The sequence below is a fragment of the Doryrhamphus excisus genome, chromosome 9 (assembly GCF_030265055.1).
Source record: "Doryrhamphus excisus isolate RoL2022-K1 chromosome 9, RoL_Dexc_1.0, whole genome shotgun sequence".
NCBI lineage: Eukaryota > Metazoa > Chordata > Actinopteri > Syngnathiformes > Syngnathidae > Doryrhamphus > Doryrhamphus excisus.
In genome coordinates, this window is record NC_080474.1 from 11,077,147 (window position 1) to 11,092,591 (window position 15,445).

At 40.8% G+C, this 15,445-nt stretch overlaps 1 protein-coding gene across 2 annotated transcripts in view; it reads right to left on the reverse strand.

Moving 5' to 3' along the window:
• Nucleotides 1-15,445, reverse strand: part of adarb1b (adenosine deaminase RNA specific B1b) — a 100,336-nt gene that overhangs the window by 6,783 nt on the left and 78,108 nt on the right. For both annotated transcript variants that reach the window (XM_058081178.1, XM_058081179.1), the window contains 7 exons: nt 14,217-15,142; nt 10,391-10,505; nt 8,952-9,120; nt 8,692-8,843; nt 6,762-6,930; nt 2,713-2,894; nt 819-997 (listed from right to left, as the gene is read on the reverse strand). In XM_058081178.1, coding sequence (XP_057937161.1) covers nt 819-997; nt 2,713-2,894; nt 6,762-6,930; nt 8,692-8,843; nt 8,952-9,120; nt 10,391-10,505; nt 14,217-15,142 — 1,892 coding nt within the window. The remainder of the gene's footprint in view (nt 1-818; nt 998-2,712; nt 2,895-6,761; nt 6,931-8,691; nt 8,844-8,951; nt 9,121-10,390; nt 10,506-14,216; nt 15,143-15,445) is intronic.

Here is a 15,445-nt window from a genome sequence, read left to right on the forward strand (position 1 = left end):
CAAAGTACTGAAAAAGTGTAGGGTATAGCAGAAGCAAAAGCATTGAAGATAGTTTTTTTATTGATTTTTTTCCCAGTTTTTAATAAATGCGTTTTTTTTTTTTTTTTGGAAAACCTGATGCGGCCCGGCTTCACCCAGAACATAGCTACGGTGGCCACCAGGTAAATTGAGTTTGAGACCCCTGGTTTATAGTGTGTTTTATGTTTGGTTTCATATTAATTTAATTTATATTGTATGCGGACTGGAGAACAGGAGAAGCCTTTTTTAATCTTGTTGTACTTTGTGCAATGACAATAAAGGTTTTCTATTGTAATCTATTCTAGTTTTTCAACCCAACATATTTCTACTTATTTTAGTGCTAGAGGCAAAAAGAGGTGATGACACAACTCCACAATATAAGAATGCATGTTTGGTGCAGTTTTAAGGCAGAACATCGGCCACAAGGTGGAAGAAGTGCATTTTATAAGAACTCTGCCTGCAACTTTCCCATGGAAATACACGCTGCACAGGAACCAGGAAGTGAAAAATCTTGTAGCATTGAAGAGATTCTGCATTGAGGGGAAATTTGAATGCATTGACAAGCGTGCGCAAACACGCAATTCAGTTCCAAATGTGAAAATTGGAAATTGTTTATTAGGGTTATGTTTGTAAATAAATTGTTATTTTCATGTAAAGATTACAATGCGCGCCATACCTTGTATTGCGTCTCAATTGAGTATGGAAGTATGGGCCACGATTACAATTTTTGTACTTCAGTTACAATGTCATTTGTGTTTTTTTTTCCTGGCTGAGATGTACCATACTCTTCAACTGTGTACCTTGGAGTGCAGGCGCACCCAACGGCTGTAGAGGGCATGCTTGCAGAGGCGTGAGGCTCGGCCCATGTCATCCTTGCCGGTAGTGGCGTTGATCACCTCCAGACCCTGGTCACCCACCGTCCAGTTCACACTGAAGCTGGGCGCTTTACCTGGTTGTCTGGCCTCTGCATTGCTTATACCTTGAAAAATAAACATGGATGACTTTGTAGCAAAGTATCAACCTTCCGAAAGCAAGGTTGAGCTCCTCACTTACCACAAACTTCATTAGGAAGTGTAAAATGTCCCATAGAAAAAAAGACGACTCAAATATACTAGCAAGGTTGTAAACAACCACAATTCCAGTATGCAACTTTACTACTACTTAGTAAGAATATTATGGAAGATACTTCCATCAGTGAGCGGAGGCCACCCACACAGCACCGCCTGAAGGGCACTGGCCTCCACTATTTCACAGGCCTAAATGGGAGATATATAACAGCAATAAATCCATGTGTCTTGCACAGAGTGTATTAAACTCCTCGGTTCAGTCTGGCAGAACGTGGAGTGGATGATTTAAACAATATGAAAGCCACAGGGCTCCCATGCCAGCCTCTCACCGCTCCAAACTCTGCAGAGCAGAAAAAGGTTTTAATTTCACTTTTTTTTCTTTTTATCACCTTTGCTCACCAGTTGGAGAGCATCCAGTGAGGGACAGCTGCTCACACCTTCACCGCTGGCTGTACACTTAATAAAAGCCTTGTGATGGTGACAGTTTGTAACAGATCATTTCTATTGGTTTTGCTCATTTACAGCATTAATGTAGACTGTAGACCATAGCAGAGTCCGCCATGATGGTGAGCAAAACTGAACACAATGAGTATACTGTAAATCCCAGTGTACAACCTACACGTGTGCACGCCATAAAGTGGCATGTTTTGCCACACACAAGTCTGTGGCGACCAGTTAGCTCATTATTTGAGAGGAGTCAATCATGAACTATGAATAAACTCACAATAGTTTATACATAGAGCTTGTCAACCTATTGGAAAATGCAGCAGGTGATTACTCAATGTAACAATCTGACTCTGGGCTTCAAACTCATCACACAGCAACTTGACACTCAAACATATGTATCGATACACATACTTATGCTAGTTCTGTTAACAACAACAGCAGCAGCGACAACACTTAGGATGTCCGCTCTCATTGGGATGGCTGTGTCTTCCAGCACAAGATGTGTGCTCCAGTCCTCAGGTACAAAATGCTGACGGCAATGAGCATCTTGTTGAGTTTTTGTAGCGAAATTGAGAGGTATGTATCCTTGTACGTATCCGAAGCATTGTGTTAGTTTGTTAGCATCAAAGACATTTCAGTAGTGTTTGAAATCGCCAAGATACTGCATATTACATGTCATCATCACTGTATGTGTTAATGCATGTTCACAGCATGTCTATCAAATGATGCAACGTTGGTTTTAAAGGGTTTCATAGTCGAAATAGGTGTATCCCAATGACAGCATTGTTAGCTAGTGCATATAAACTCGTTTTTTTGCGTTATAATGCACAGAAAATTCACTTAAGGATTGTGAATGATGGGCAAAATTCCCTTTATGTCAGAAAAACTACAACATAAATAGCAGCCATGGTCCATATAAGCATTTTAAAGGTTGTTCAAGTACTCAAAATACATGTGCTGTTCAAATTCCACAAGACAGTAAATGTCAACTCAGTGCAGGGGAGAGATGTACGATTCTTCCTGCTGCACCTCTGACCACTTGAGTAAACAAATGAGTTTGCGGATGTGGATTCCGGTCTCTCTCTTTGACAGTAAATATCACAAGGAGAGCCTCTAAATAACCAGCGCTATGAAAACAAGCACAGCATGACTTTGCTAATGAGCTGCCGGGATGTCTCACCACTGAGAAGAGGTCTGTTGAGCGTGAACTGCTGGGGGAGGTCTTCAATATCTGCGATGCGCTGGTACATGGCTCTGGAGAGGTGGTCGGCATGGTATAGACTTCCAAGGATGATGCTGGAGAAGTAGATGGGCTCCGTGAAGTAGCTCATCAAGGAGCCCTGGATACCCACCACGTTCCACCTGCACGAGACAACTCATGGAATTATGGAGTCACTATACAGTTTTAACAACTTCACAACCATAAAGAGGCAAACATATCATTCCCCCGAGATAAAGAAGATTTATTCTGAAATGTATGATCTCAATTTGCCATCTATGAGACAGGTTCCATATCCCAGCTTAAATATGGAGGGAGAAGATACATATTAGTTCTGTGCATTGATGTCCATGGAATGGCAATGCATGTAAGATAAATTAGTATCAAATGCCACAAGCCAATATGCCACACACAACTCTACCGAGGGATGCAATTTCTTTTTTGCCAAACTTCTGTGTATTTCTGTGCTGTATCATTAGCCATCCCCTCCCTAGTCATTTTCCCATTGACATGCTCTGTGAAGCATCACAATCCCACCTCACTCAGAGGGGAAAGTGTGTGTGTGTGTGTGTGTGTGTGTGGACTAAAATGTGTACTGAAGAAGAGAATGAATTGTTGCAGGGTGTAAGGAATAAGGTGCAATCCTTTATATGCAATTCATCCTTGTTCAAAAGTGAAATAGTTAACAATTGATGTCAGCAGTAAAATGCATTGTGAGGTTTCATAGTTGGAGCATAGACCAACGAGTATACGACCAACTAAATATGTTTTTGACCTTTAGATGTGATAAGACTTCTATAGTCATCTATACACTCCTATTATCAAATATAGTAGACATAAAAACTTAAAATAAGCCAGTTTAGACATAAATAATACTTGTGGTTCTGTGTTGCTGTAAACGTGTAGTAGTGCTTGGGGTGCTGAGTGTGGGATTGGACAAGAAGTGACATTGGGGGTTCAGAGGTCGTAGCCCATGTGAGGAATTACTGTGCCTGTTGTAGGATAGTTCAAACCTGCAATAAAAGCCTGTTGTTCCGGGGATCGAGGTGCTTACGTTACTGACACCAATCACCAGTGTGTAATACTCACATCATCGCATCACAACATCTTTGAAGGTGTCAAAAACCTACAAATTAAATTAAACCCCTTAAATTTACAAATAAGGGCTCATATTCAACCATGAAACAGCATGATTTATTCATTCATATATTTTTGAAAAGATGTGTAATGCGAAGCTGCAAAATTCCAAGCGTAAAGTGACGAGGGATTACTGGATTTGACAAGCAGCTTCCTTCCCTTCTCCCACTTATTCCTCAGAAACAAAAAAAAGTGTCAGCATGCAGAGACTCATCTCTAACATCTTTACCTTGGGGCTAACTGGGGGTGTGTGAAATTACCAGCATTGTGTGAGGACAATGTGGAATATTCAAGCATCAAACCTGAGGCGACTTGAAGTGACAGATGATACAAAATGCAATATTATCTGTGTGCACCACATGCATGTGAAAGATAGCGCACGTGAAATTGACAGGGCAAAATTCAATCACTGAATCTGACCTGCAAAGCTGTAACACTAAATGCAGTCAGGCACGTACACACCTTTCTGTTAGTTCCGCCTAATACGACAGGGCTAACGGGAAATCATTTATTCTGTTCTTATGCTTTGTTCTTCCAAATATTGTCTTTTATACCGATATCTGATATACCGGGAGAAAACACTCTTTGTAACTTTCAAAGAGACAGAGTAAGCTTGCTCACATTTCCTAAAGACACCATTTGACTCGTCAAATCGGCAAACGTCGTGGGACACGACACCACAGATGGAAATAAAATGTAAAAAGACATTTCACCATGGAAACGTGCATCAAGGTAGCAGTAAGACAATTCACCTTTCTCCTGCCAACTCATTCAAAACCAAAAATATACCAAATTTATAAATATGGATTCCCAATCCCAACAACACATCTATACATTTTTGTTGTGTGAGAGGCCAAAAGGAGGTGCTGATGAAACTCTCCACCAATGCATTAGGCTTGAGAGCAATTTTAATAACATATAAACGCCTCTAGGTGGCAGAAGTGTATTCATAAGAGATCGACAGGGAGCCTGAGAGAAAAGAGAAACACACAACAGGAAGAGGAAGCCCTTCATAATAACAATAAAATGTTATTATTGTGTGTCTTTGTAGCTGTTGCTTTTGTCACCTGTAACTTTGTAGACCTGAATTGCTTGCTGTCATCTTAGCCTATTTGTAGTTAATCCGTCCATTTCGGTACTGGGGGTGCAACAATACACAAATTTGTGTTACGGTTTGTAATAAATAATAAATAAATACATAAAATAAAAGGTTTTGGTGTGAATTTAGATTCACTGTGGTAATATACTATGTCAAAATGAAAAAAGGGGAAAAAATAACCCACGCAATGAGTAAAGTAAACGCAAAGTACAAAGGTGTTCACACACACTTTGACTTTTTTTAGGGCTCCATTTTCATAACTACTCCCACAGAAAGCCTATGACAGATGAACAGACAGTGAGGTGCAGTCCTGCACTTGGGCAACACATTTAGAAAGAACTGGAAACAGAAACAAAAACAAGTAAGCAACAATATTTACAATGGTGGGGAAGCTCAGAATATGCAACACTGTGAAACAAGTCTGAGAGATGATTAAAAAAAGTCCGTCCATTCATTTTCTGTACCGCTTATCCTCACAACGGTCACGGGCATGCTGAAGCATATACCAGCTGTCTTCGGCGAGAGACGAGGTACACCCTGGACTGGTCGCCAGCCAATCACAGGGCACATATAAACAAACAACCATTCACACTCACATTCATACCGTTGGACAATTTGGAGTCACCAATTAACGCCAGCATGTTTTTGGAATGTGGGAGAAAACCCACGCATGCACGGGGAGAACATGCAAACTCCACACAGAGATGGCAATCGAACCAAGGTATCCTAGCTGTGTGGCCTGCGTGCTAACAACTTGTCCATTGTGCAGCCACGATAAAAAAGTCAAAGCAGGTTTAAAAAAAAAAAAAAAGACCAAAAAGTTGCCTGTAATTCACATTCAAAAGGTTACAATGCCCTCGATGTCTAAGGTTATAAACAAATGCAGTTTGTAGCGATTAAGACTAAAACCTGTTAAATTTGGGTCACATCCATGCAACTCCATCCCATTTGTAACCCACGTCAGGACATTGTCACACAATAACTGGAGTGTTGGTTTTCCTGGCATCATTACAGCATTACAAACCCATTTTGCCCTCTGCTGACTTCGATCTGCCCACTTGGGACAGACAGGAGAAATGTGCATCGCTAGAACCAGTATGACAAGCTGAAGGAGTAACAGCAGTGCACAGTCGTACTGTGCAAAGAACAAGAACAGGGCGGTTGCTAACACAGCAGACATGTCCTTCATCAAGCCTCCAATCATTCGGTGCACTGAGGCAAGGTATTACCATCCTGGATGGAGAAGAAGGAAGAGGAGGGCAGCTGGTGAGAAGTTTTACTATTTGGTTGGTAACACGCGGCCTTCCTTCATCACAGGGTTGGCATACTGTCGCCTTGAACATGGACAGCGACTAAAGATGCGATGATCGGTGTGCAAATATACTGCAAGGACAGTCCATCCATCAACACGGCTGTCCCTGACACGCCATGAAGAAAATCACAGTCAAGAGTGAAAAGAGAGTTTTTGAGTATGTGCAGGGAAACCACGGTTTTTGATCGGCCGTTTTTGTATGGTTCGGTTATTGAGGAAAATTTTCACCAAAATTTTGCCTCTGTTCTTAGACACGGTCTCGGTTATCACACAATATATAGGAAAACAAATTGTTTTGGTTTTCTTATGTTTCCCAACTTTTTGGAACAAATTAATAAAGAAACCCAAGGTACCACTATATTTGTATGATGACAGTTACACAGTGAAACTGCTGTCACGAGTAATTGATTAAAACGACAACTGGAGAAGTGCTAAGATTCTAGAATTTAGTATGAAAATTACCTTGCAATCTTGTCACTGCAGGACATGGTGAGTAACCTCTCTCCCTGAAGCACTCCGTCCCAGGTTTGCATGGTATTGCTGGACCGCACAGGTATGGTGCCCTCCCCGGATTCGATCTTCGTCCGAAGCTGACCTCTTGCTTTCCGATTTGGGTGTCTGTCTCCTTGGTCTGAGGCGGCAAACAAGAAGAGGCACACGGTTGCATGTTTACACAACTTTCCTACAACCCTCGGTCACAATAGTATAACTAAAAATCAGGTCAACCTTTTGTTCATGTTTGAACCAAAAAGAAGTTCATGCGGTGTTTTAAATAATCACTGTATGTGTTAATGCATGATCATAGCATGCATATTATATACTATATATATAATTAATTTTTTTTAGGGATTCATCATGGAAATAGGTGTATCACAATGACAGCATTGTAAGCTAGCTGAAATTAACTTGTTTTCTTGTGTTATAATGCATAGAAAAGGGAAAGAAATGTGTTAATGTTTCACATAAGGATTGTGTATGATGGGCAAAATTCCCCAAAAAGTGCAGTTCCCCTTTAAGGTTTGTAGCTTTTTAGGTAAGACCCTGCTGAATTTAAATTTGACATCGTCATAACATGATACATCCCAAAAATATTGTGATATATGCCAAGGTCCATATCACCAACCCTAATTTATATCAATAAAGAAAGCAAATAAAATCTCACTATAGGATACAAATGGGATCACCTCAATTGCAATTTAATAATCTCATTAGCACACAGGAACAGCAGATAATAGTATTTTAAATTTTAATAAATAGATCATCAACAGCACTCAACCTGCTGATTATTTTTTCTCATTAGCTGTGAAATTTCTCTCCAAAATCAGTCAGGTACCAACCACGGCTTTCTTTTTCCAAAGTACGCCTTCTGAAGGGTAGTTTTGCATTTTTCTCCGTAACACTGGCAGTTTTAAATTTTTGTAAAAGAGAACGACAGCTTCACCTTGACAGCTTAGATCTGTCCAATTAAATTATATCAGAAAACACGAACGCACCACCAACTGATTTGTGATAGGAGTATGAGGTGCACCGTGTTGCACTGGGGGTGAAAAACTGACAGCCAATTAGACAGTACCTGCTTGGAGAAAACATTATGACTTCCACAGAATCATGTTTGAAAGCTCCCTTCAACCAGAACAGAGTTTGCATGTTCTCTCCATGCTTGCATGGGTTTTCTCCCATAGTCCAAAAAACATGTTTAACTAGAGTTAAAGAGACTCACAATTGTCTGTAATATGCAAATTGTCTATGTATGGTCTTTATGTGCACCGTGTTTGAATGACTGCAACAGCTGGGATAAGCTCTAGCTCACCCATGACCCTCAAACTGGATCAGCAGCAGAAAATGAATGACTTAATTAATATTATTGTATTGTATATTAGCATATTAATGATACATTTATGTTTACATTTGCCAAGAAAGCCCACAAAGCTCTTTGTGAAAAAGGGACAAATTGTGTCAGCTGGTATTTCAGGTCCTGGAGAAAAGAAAACAAAATATACAACATATTATGTTATCAATGTTTTCCCTTGGTCCCGCAGCAGAAGGCATCTATTCATTGACTAATTGAGTGTGTCTGTTTTCCATTTAGGCTGCAGCATGCAATGAAAACACAAATACCAGGGAGGTTAATCAGTCAGATGGTGGGCTGGGCAGGGAAAAGACTGATAGGGACAGACAGAGAATAACAAAAGCTCTAATTAATGGAGCCTTGTTTGAATGTGTCAGATGCGTCTTTGGACATTGCAGTGAATTTCTAATTAAATTAAACCATGCAAAAGAGGAAAAAGAATTTAATTTAGCAAACTGTTGATACATTCGTCAACCAGGCCAAGGCCGCCTTATAAATATGTCAGTTTACCCAAGGAAAGTAGCCGACGGGGGAGCATTTTACCTTCCACACCGGCTTCATGCGGGGAGAAGATTCTGGCATCTCCACAGGGTGAGGTGCTGATGTAGAGATGGAACTGAATGTTGTCCTTTAACTTGTAGCCCCCCTTGTCACAATGCATGAATATTGACTTCTGATTCTCATCTTTGCTGTTGCTATGGTAACAGACAAGCGGCAATTATCAACCGAGTAAAAACTTTGATGTAAATGGTAGCAATACATGGCAAAAGGCGCCACATGTACTCTAAGGAAAGTCCACTGACCTGAGAAAGAACTCCAGCTGGGTGTATAGGTATCTCATGAGCGAGCGGCGGGCGATTATCTCAGCGTGGCAGTCATTGAGTGCCAGGCCACGGTCACTCATGTACTCACCGTTGATGCATTTAGTTCCTGTAGAAACACAAATTACCTGTGCTTCTTTTACATCCGTTCCTGTCAGGGGGAGGAAGATCAAAGACATGGATTCAGTGGACCTATGCAGAATCTTGCATACTGGAACATCATTTTGTTCTTTTTACACCAACATGAAAATCTTCTTTCTCTTTCAGCTTTTCCCTTCAGGGGTCGCCACAGCAAATCAACCGCTTCCATCCAACCCTGTCTTCTGCATCTGTCTCTCTCACACCAACTACCTTCATGTTCTCCTTCAATGCATCCATACACCTCCTCTTTGGTCTTCCTCTACGCCTCCTACCTGGCAGCTCTAAACGCAGCATCCTTCTAACAATATATTCACTATCTCTCCTCTGGACATGTCCCAACCTTCTCAGTATGACCTCTCTGGCCTCTAACATGTAATGTTCTTCTGATGTACTCGTTCCTGATCCTATCCATCCTGGTCACTCCCAATGAGAACCTCAGCATCCTCATCTCTGCTACCTCCAGTTCTGCTTCCTGTCTTTTCCTCAGTGGCACTGTCTCTAGACCAGGGGTCTCAAACACGTGGCCCGCGGGCCAAATGTTGCCCGCAGGACACTAGTTTGAGGCCCCCGCCTTGATATGAAAGTTTAATGTTAGTGCATCCCGCGCAAGTTTGATATGGATGCTGTATGGTATCATGTACCCAGAAAAAATTATTACGTTTGATTAATGTTCATGTTAAAGGTTAAATAATTGTTAATAGTTATCCTCCCTATCCGTGTGGAAGTGGTAAGTTTTTGGCTATTTAAGTTTAAAGGAAATAACTTGAAGGCTACCGTTTAGGTTGCTAGCTCTCTAGTTTGCGAGTTAGCATGTGTCTCAAGACCCTGCAGTTGCACAATATGTTGTAAATAAAAAAAGTATAAATGTGACTATAGTCGTGTTTTGTCATGTCTGCAGGGCTCTAATAATGCTTTGTTAATTTTAATCTGAAAAAAACAATTTGTCTACCCACCAACTATATGTGGTTTCTTAATTTTTATTTATTTGATTTATTATTATTATATTTATTTATTACTGATTGATTGATTTTCTCTATTCTAAGGATGCCGGAAGCACTCCCAGGGACACTATGGAAAAAGAAGCGCATCAGTAGGCAAGACATACCTATGCTCAAGTTTGGAAGAACCGTTCATGTTCTGAACTGAACTGTACTTATTCAGGTAAATTGAGTTTGAGACACCTATTAGAAATAAACTAATCTGCTCATTAACACTGATATTTATGTTATAGAATCAAAAACAAATAGAAAAAGAATAAAGTATATCTTCCCCATGTCTACCTGTTGTCATGACAACGCCTGCCAGGACTTTCCGTCGTGCATGGGGGGAGGTGAAGTTGTCAGTCAGTTCACTGAATTTATCCACCACCAGTCGAGAGACTGCGTCGGCGAGTACCTGTAACCACACACGCAAACACGACACACAGACATAAGGTAGTGTCAAATACGCAGTCTTACAAAACACGTCTGATGTTATCCCGCCTTGGAGCAACTATGACTGTCACTGGGTTTGCCTTCTGTACGTAATTGGAGCTGGAAAGTTGCAGCAACAAAGCAAAAGATGTTACAGGATACCAAAATAGCTTTCGAGTTAAACAGATTAGGGTAAACTGAAGAGTTAAGGCAGCTCAAGTTCAATGATGCAAAGTTTCAAGTGGACATATATCATGTGTTCTGTGACAGTCACTTTCTCTTACTATAGCACTCTACTCGAGAAAATGATGATAACCACGAAGAGAGATGACTATGGCTGGATGGACATAAATTAATGACATTATTATAATATTACTTTGCTGCTACTTTGGACTCACCCATTCATAGCCAGGTCATTTAACTTTGAAATGACAAGGTCACAGATGTGACAGATACAACAAAGGGTTCTTCAAGAACAATAGACCCAATGGAGAAATTCATAAAACATAAGCCATGACATACAAAATCAGTGTTTTCCCAAAAAATTTACAAAAAATATGTCTGTTTTTGCCCGTCATCTCAGTACGGTTAAACATTGTGCTTAATAACCTCTCCAATTGCCTGCGTATCAAACCAGGAAATAGAGTGCTGAAACATAAAATCACACGTGTTGGTGACTTGTCATGTCATTAGTACACTGCAGGAGTCCGGCTGTGCTCATAATGTGTCTATTTCAAAACATGACTGTTAGCATGCTCTAAATTTGGCTGCAAAATGAGCAGGGCCACCACAGGGCCAGAAAAGTTATCAAAGCACTTTGATAAGGAAGCTGAGAAATACTATTGCAAGGAATCAGGAAAACACAAAGGTAGTGTTCATGTGGCTCTCCCTTCCTCTCCTCCCTCATCGCTCATTTCCGTGTGTGGCAACAAGAGTCAATAAAAGGTAAAAGGCATGTTAAATGTTCATTGAATTTGTTATTTATATGCATTTCACATTGTTGTCTGGATGTAAAACTACAATTCTCCATAAAATATGTTTTGGGTATCTGGAATGGATTCATTTGATTTACATTATTTGTTATAGAAAAATCTATTAAATCTTCAGCTGATTTGATTCCTGATGGACCCTTTGGAAAAATTAATAATAAAAAATTAGGTGCCAATGTATCTATGTCCATAACACAATCTGTTTTATTAAAAAGCTTGAGCAAAAGAATGTAAATTAATACTACTATTTAAGTGCTAAACGGTTTAATATATTTACTTGGCAAGTTTCCCAGTGAACTGAAAATAAAAACAAATGTTCTCTAATATTATGTCACAGCAAATCACCGCTCACGCCCAAGAAAACAAACCTACCTTGCCGTAGGACTGCTGGTTCGGAAAAAATTGCTTAACTACCTTACATTAGAGTTACACTGCTGGTCTGAATGGTAAATTCTGACTTAGCGCCAAGCCATCCATCCATCTTCTATGCCGCTGATCCTCATTAGGGTCTCAGGGGTATGCTGGAGCCTATCCCAGCTTCAAGCTACAGGCGAGGTACACCCTGGGCTGGTCGCCAGCCAATCGCGGGGCACATATAGACAACATGCAAATCTCACACAGAGATGCCCAAGAGGGGATTCGAACCCTGGTCTTCCTGATCTCCTGACTGTGTGGCCAACATGCTGACCACTCGACCAACGTGTATCCTTTATCAGTTTTTCTTTTTCCAAGCAGTATTACAGTGCTAACAGACGAACACTGAACCGAAATACTCCACACCTACACTTTCATACAAAGACAGCATCAACACAGTATTGTACATATTACACACCTCAGAGGGCGGATGATCTTGGGAAATGTTTTCTCTATTTAATGGTGAATATTCCACTTTACTTTAATTTAGATTTATTGCAACGGTTTTGTACACACACACGGGGTGATTGAAAGGTATAGCATGGAGTTTTATAAAAAATTATATATAGGCGCCAGCATTCACCACCAGCTTCTCAAGCCGCCTCGGAACAACCTGGGATCAGAAAATGGGATCAACTGATTTTGCAAGGAACTTTTGTGAGATGGCAGACATTTTTGTATAAATCATCGGCTATAGATCGGCCGATGTCTGCTGTGTGTGGGACTTCCTGTCTTTGTGAGAGTGACTATGTTTTGCACCCTGCAAACCGTGTCTCAAAAAATGTCTCAACATGGTGGCGCTTTAAAAAGCTTCAGATTGGTGCGGCATTTGGTGCCTAACATGTGGCAGGGTGTGGTGAGTTTGAGGCTCGTGATGTGTCCATCCGTCAGGCAGCGGCTATAAAGCCCTGGTCCCATCCGGCTCTACTTGCAAGTGTGGGCAAAATTTGGGGATGAGTCCCGCCTCAGTACGCATTTGGGATTATGCAGACACTTTTAGTGCAGGAGGAACTTTCGTTGTGTGCGGGGTTGCGTCTAAGTCCGGATGATGTGTGACGTGTGAACCACGCTTGAACATCCCTAATATAGTACATATACTGTAAATATATATGTATATATATTAGGCCTGTCAACTAATTTACTAACTAAGTTTTTACATTAATCACGTCACATTTTTTTGCGTGATTAACGTGTGCGCATCATGGCAAGCCACCGCCCTCTGTTATGATGACAGAGGGCAGCACAGTGTAGCTCCCCACAGAGTCACACAAACGCTGTCTCCTCTTCATAACTTTATTCTGAGCTGAACACATCAGCAGTGCAATTCAAACACCATTCATGTATCTGAACTCAAAAACAAACATATCTCTAGCCCATTAAGTAAATAGATTTTCAGACATGTGTGCCATCTTTTCATTTGATTTAAATTTTGGTGCTGTTAATACATACAAATATACATTATCCTGCCCTTTAATTTGTCTTTCTTTCAATAAAAAGACAGCATAAATGGGCATATTTCAGACATAGTGAGACATGGTGATTAATTGTGATTAATTAATTTGAAAACCATGATTAATCTGATTAAAGAGTTTAATCATTTGACAGCCCTAATATATATACACATTACGATTGTCAGCCATGACAAGGCATCTAAGGCTCGGAACAACAACAGTGATGTGGAATAAGATCGGGAGCTTGACAAACTTTCTTACAGGTAACATGCTTGTCGGACTCACTATCTTGTTTTGTTAATTTAGCTTATTCAGCCTCCCAGGTAGGTTCTTTATGTTACTGTGTAGCATAATAACTGTTACTTACTAAATGTGTTACTTTGTGTACCTATCATCCAGCCTCTTGTTCTGTGTACTACTGTGCCATTAAACAACTTTCATTGCAGATGATCATAACTGAAAAATAAATGTGATTTATGGTCCAGTGTGACTTACATATGTTGTTCCCTCTTTTTTTGACTGATGCGACTTATTCTCTGGTGCGACTTGTGGTCCAGACAATATACAGTAGTTTGTCTTAATGTGTCTGCCGACACTGCATTCAAAACGCCAAGTATTCAGTTCATATATGATTTTATAATAATATAAGCCTGTTCCGAACTGGAAGGTATATATATATATATATATATATATATATATATATATATATATATATATATGTGTGTGTGTGTGTGTGTCTCACCAACTGTTATTGTAAAGCACTAAATTACCGTCAACATTTGAGGCTGCATTGCTGAAGAAATTGTAACATGTTAAAGTTCTTATTGAAAAATGTCTTACCTGTGGGAGATGAAGCTGGAGTCCCTCTCTGGGTATGGGCTGCCTGGATGGTGTCTGGTCTAGTTGCATGTTGAAGAGAGCTGAGAGAGCGGCCTGCGCTGCCCGGGCTTTAGCTAGCTTCTTGTTACGCCCTGAGCCTTCAAATGTTTGTCCATCAACTGTCACTGACATCACAAAATTCTTGGCATGACTCTCCCCACTTTCTGACACAAAGTCATATTTGAGGCCTGGCCTGAGTTCATTGAGAATCATAACGGGGTTTTTGCCACTGGAGGGGGAGCTAAACGCCGATGGAGGGGGCAGTGGCGCCTGGACAAGGTTGCTGCCAGGTGGTGTGGGCAGTGGGTACTCCCCTAGTGAGTTTAGTGAGCTGCTACCATTAGAACCGACATAGAAGGACTCTTCAGGCACGGCTGGCGTCTCAAAGCCATTGAACAGCATGTCTGGAAAGTCAGCTTGGTCTGAAGTAAAGTCTGTGTTTACGGTCAATGTTCGTCCCATGGCCAAGTGGGCCTCAGAAGCATTGGGGAACTGGACAAAGGAACGCAGCGCTTTCTCTGCTGCGCTCAGTTTCGCTTTCTTCTTAGTTGGACCCATGCCCTCAAACGACTGTCCATTGACCTCTACAGTCATGACAAAAACTGGTGCATGGACGGGTCCTGTCTGGGAAAGGAGTTTGTACTGAAGACCTGGTTTGATTTCATTGAGCTGCATCAGGGCATTCTTGGGTAGGATCGGTCCTGGTGTTTTCTTGCGCTTCTTGGCTCGAAACTTGGAGTGTGTGTGACCATTGTTTCCTTCTTCAAGTGGGCGCTTTCGACTGCCCAGGCCGCTTCCATTGGGGAGTTGCTCAGGCACACCCACCCCTTCTTTGCAGGACACGTTGTCCAGGTTTCGGTTTTCCTTAACGTCAGTGCTGCTCGAACCTGCGGTGCCCAGAAAGAGTAACTTACAACGCCTTCGTTGCAGGATCTTGTAAATGCAAAATTTATAGATTCCTTTATCACTCTTTGGAACTGAACCAATGATTTGTGTTCCTATATATAGCAGATATATTGAAGAATACTAACAGATCCAAGTCTTTAAGCTCAGATCAGAATCAGAGAATCATCTTAACCAGTTTTTAAATGGAGAACTAACTAAATTCAATTGTCAAATTTGGTTTTTAATTAATTTAAAACAGAAAGGCGTATACATTTTGGTATATTAATCCTACCCTACGGTTCTGG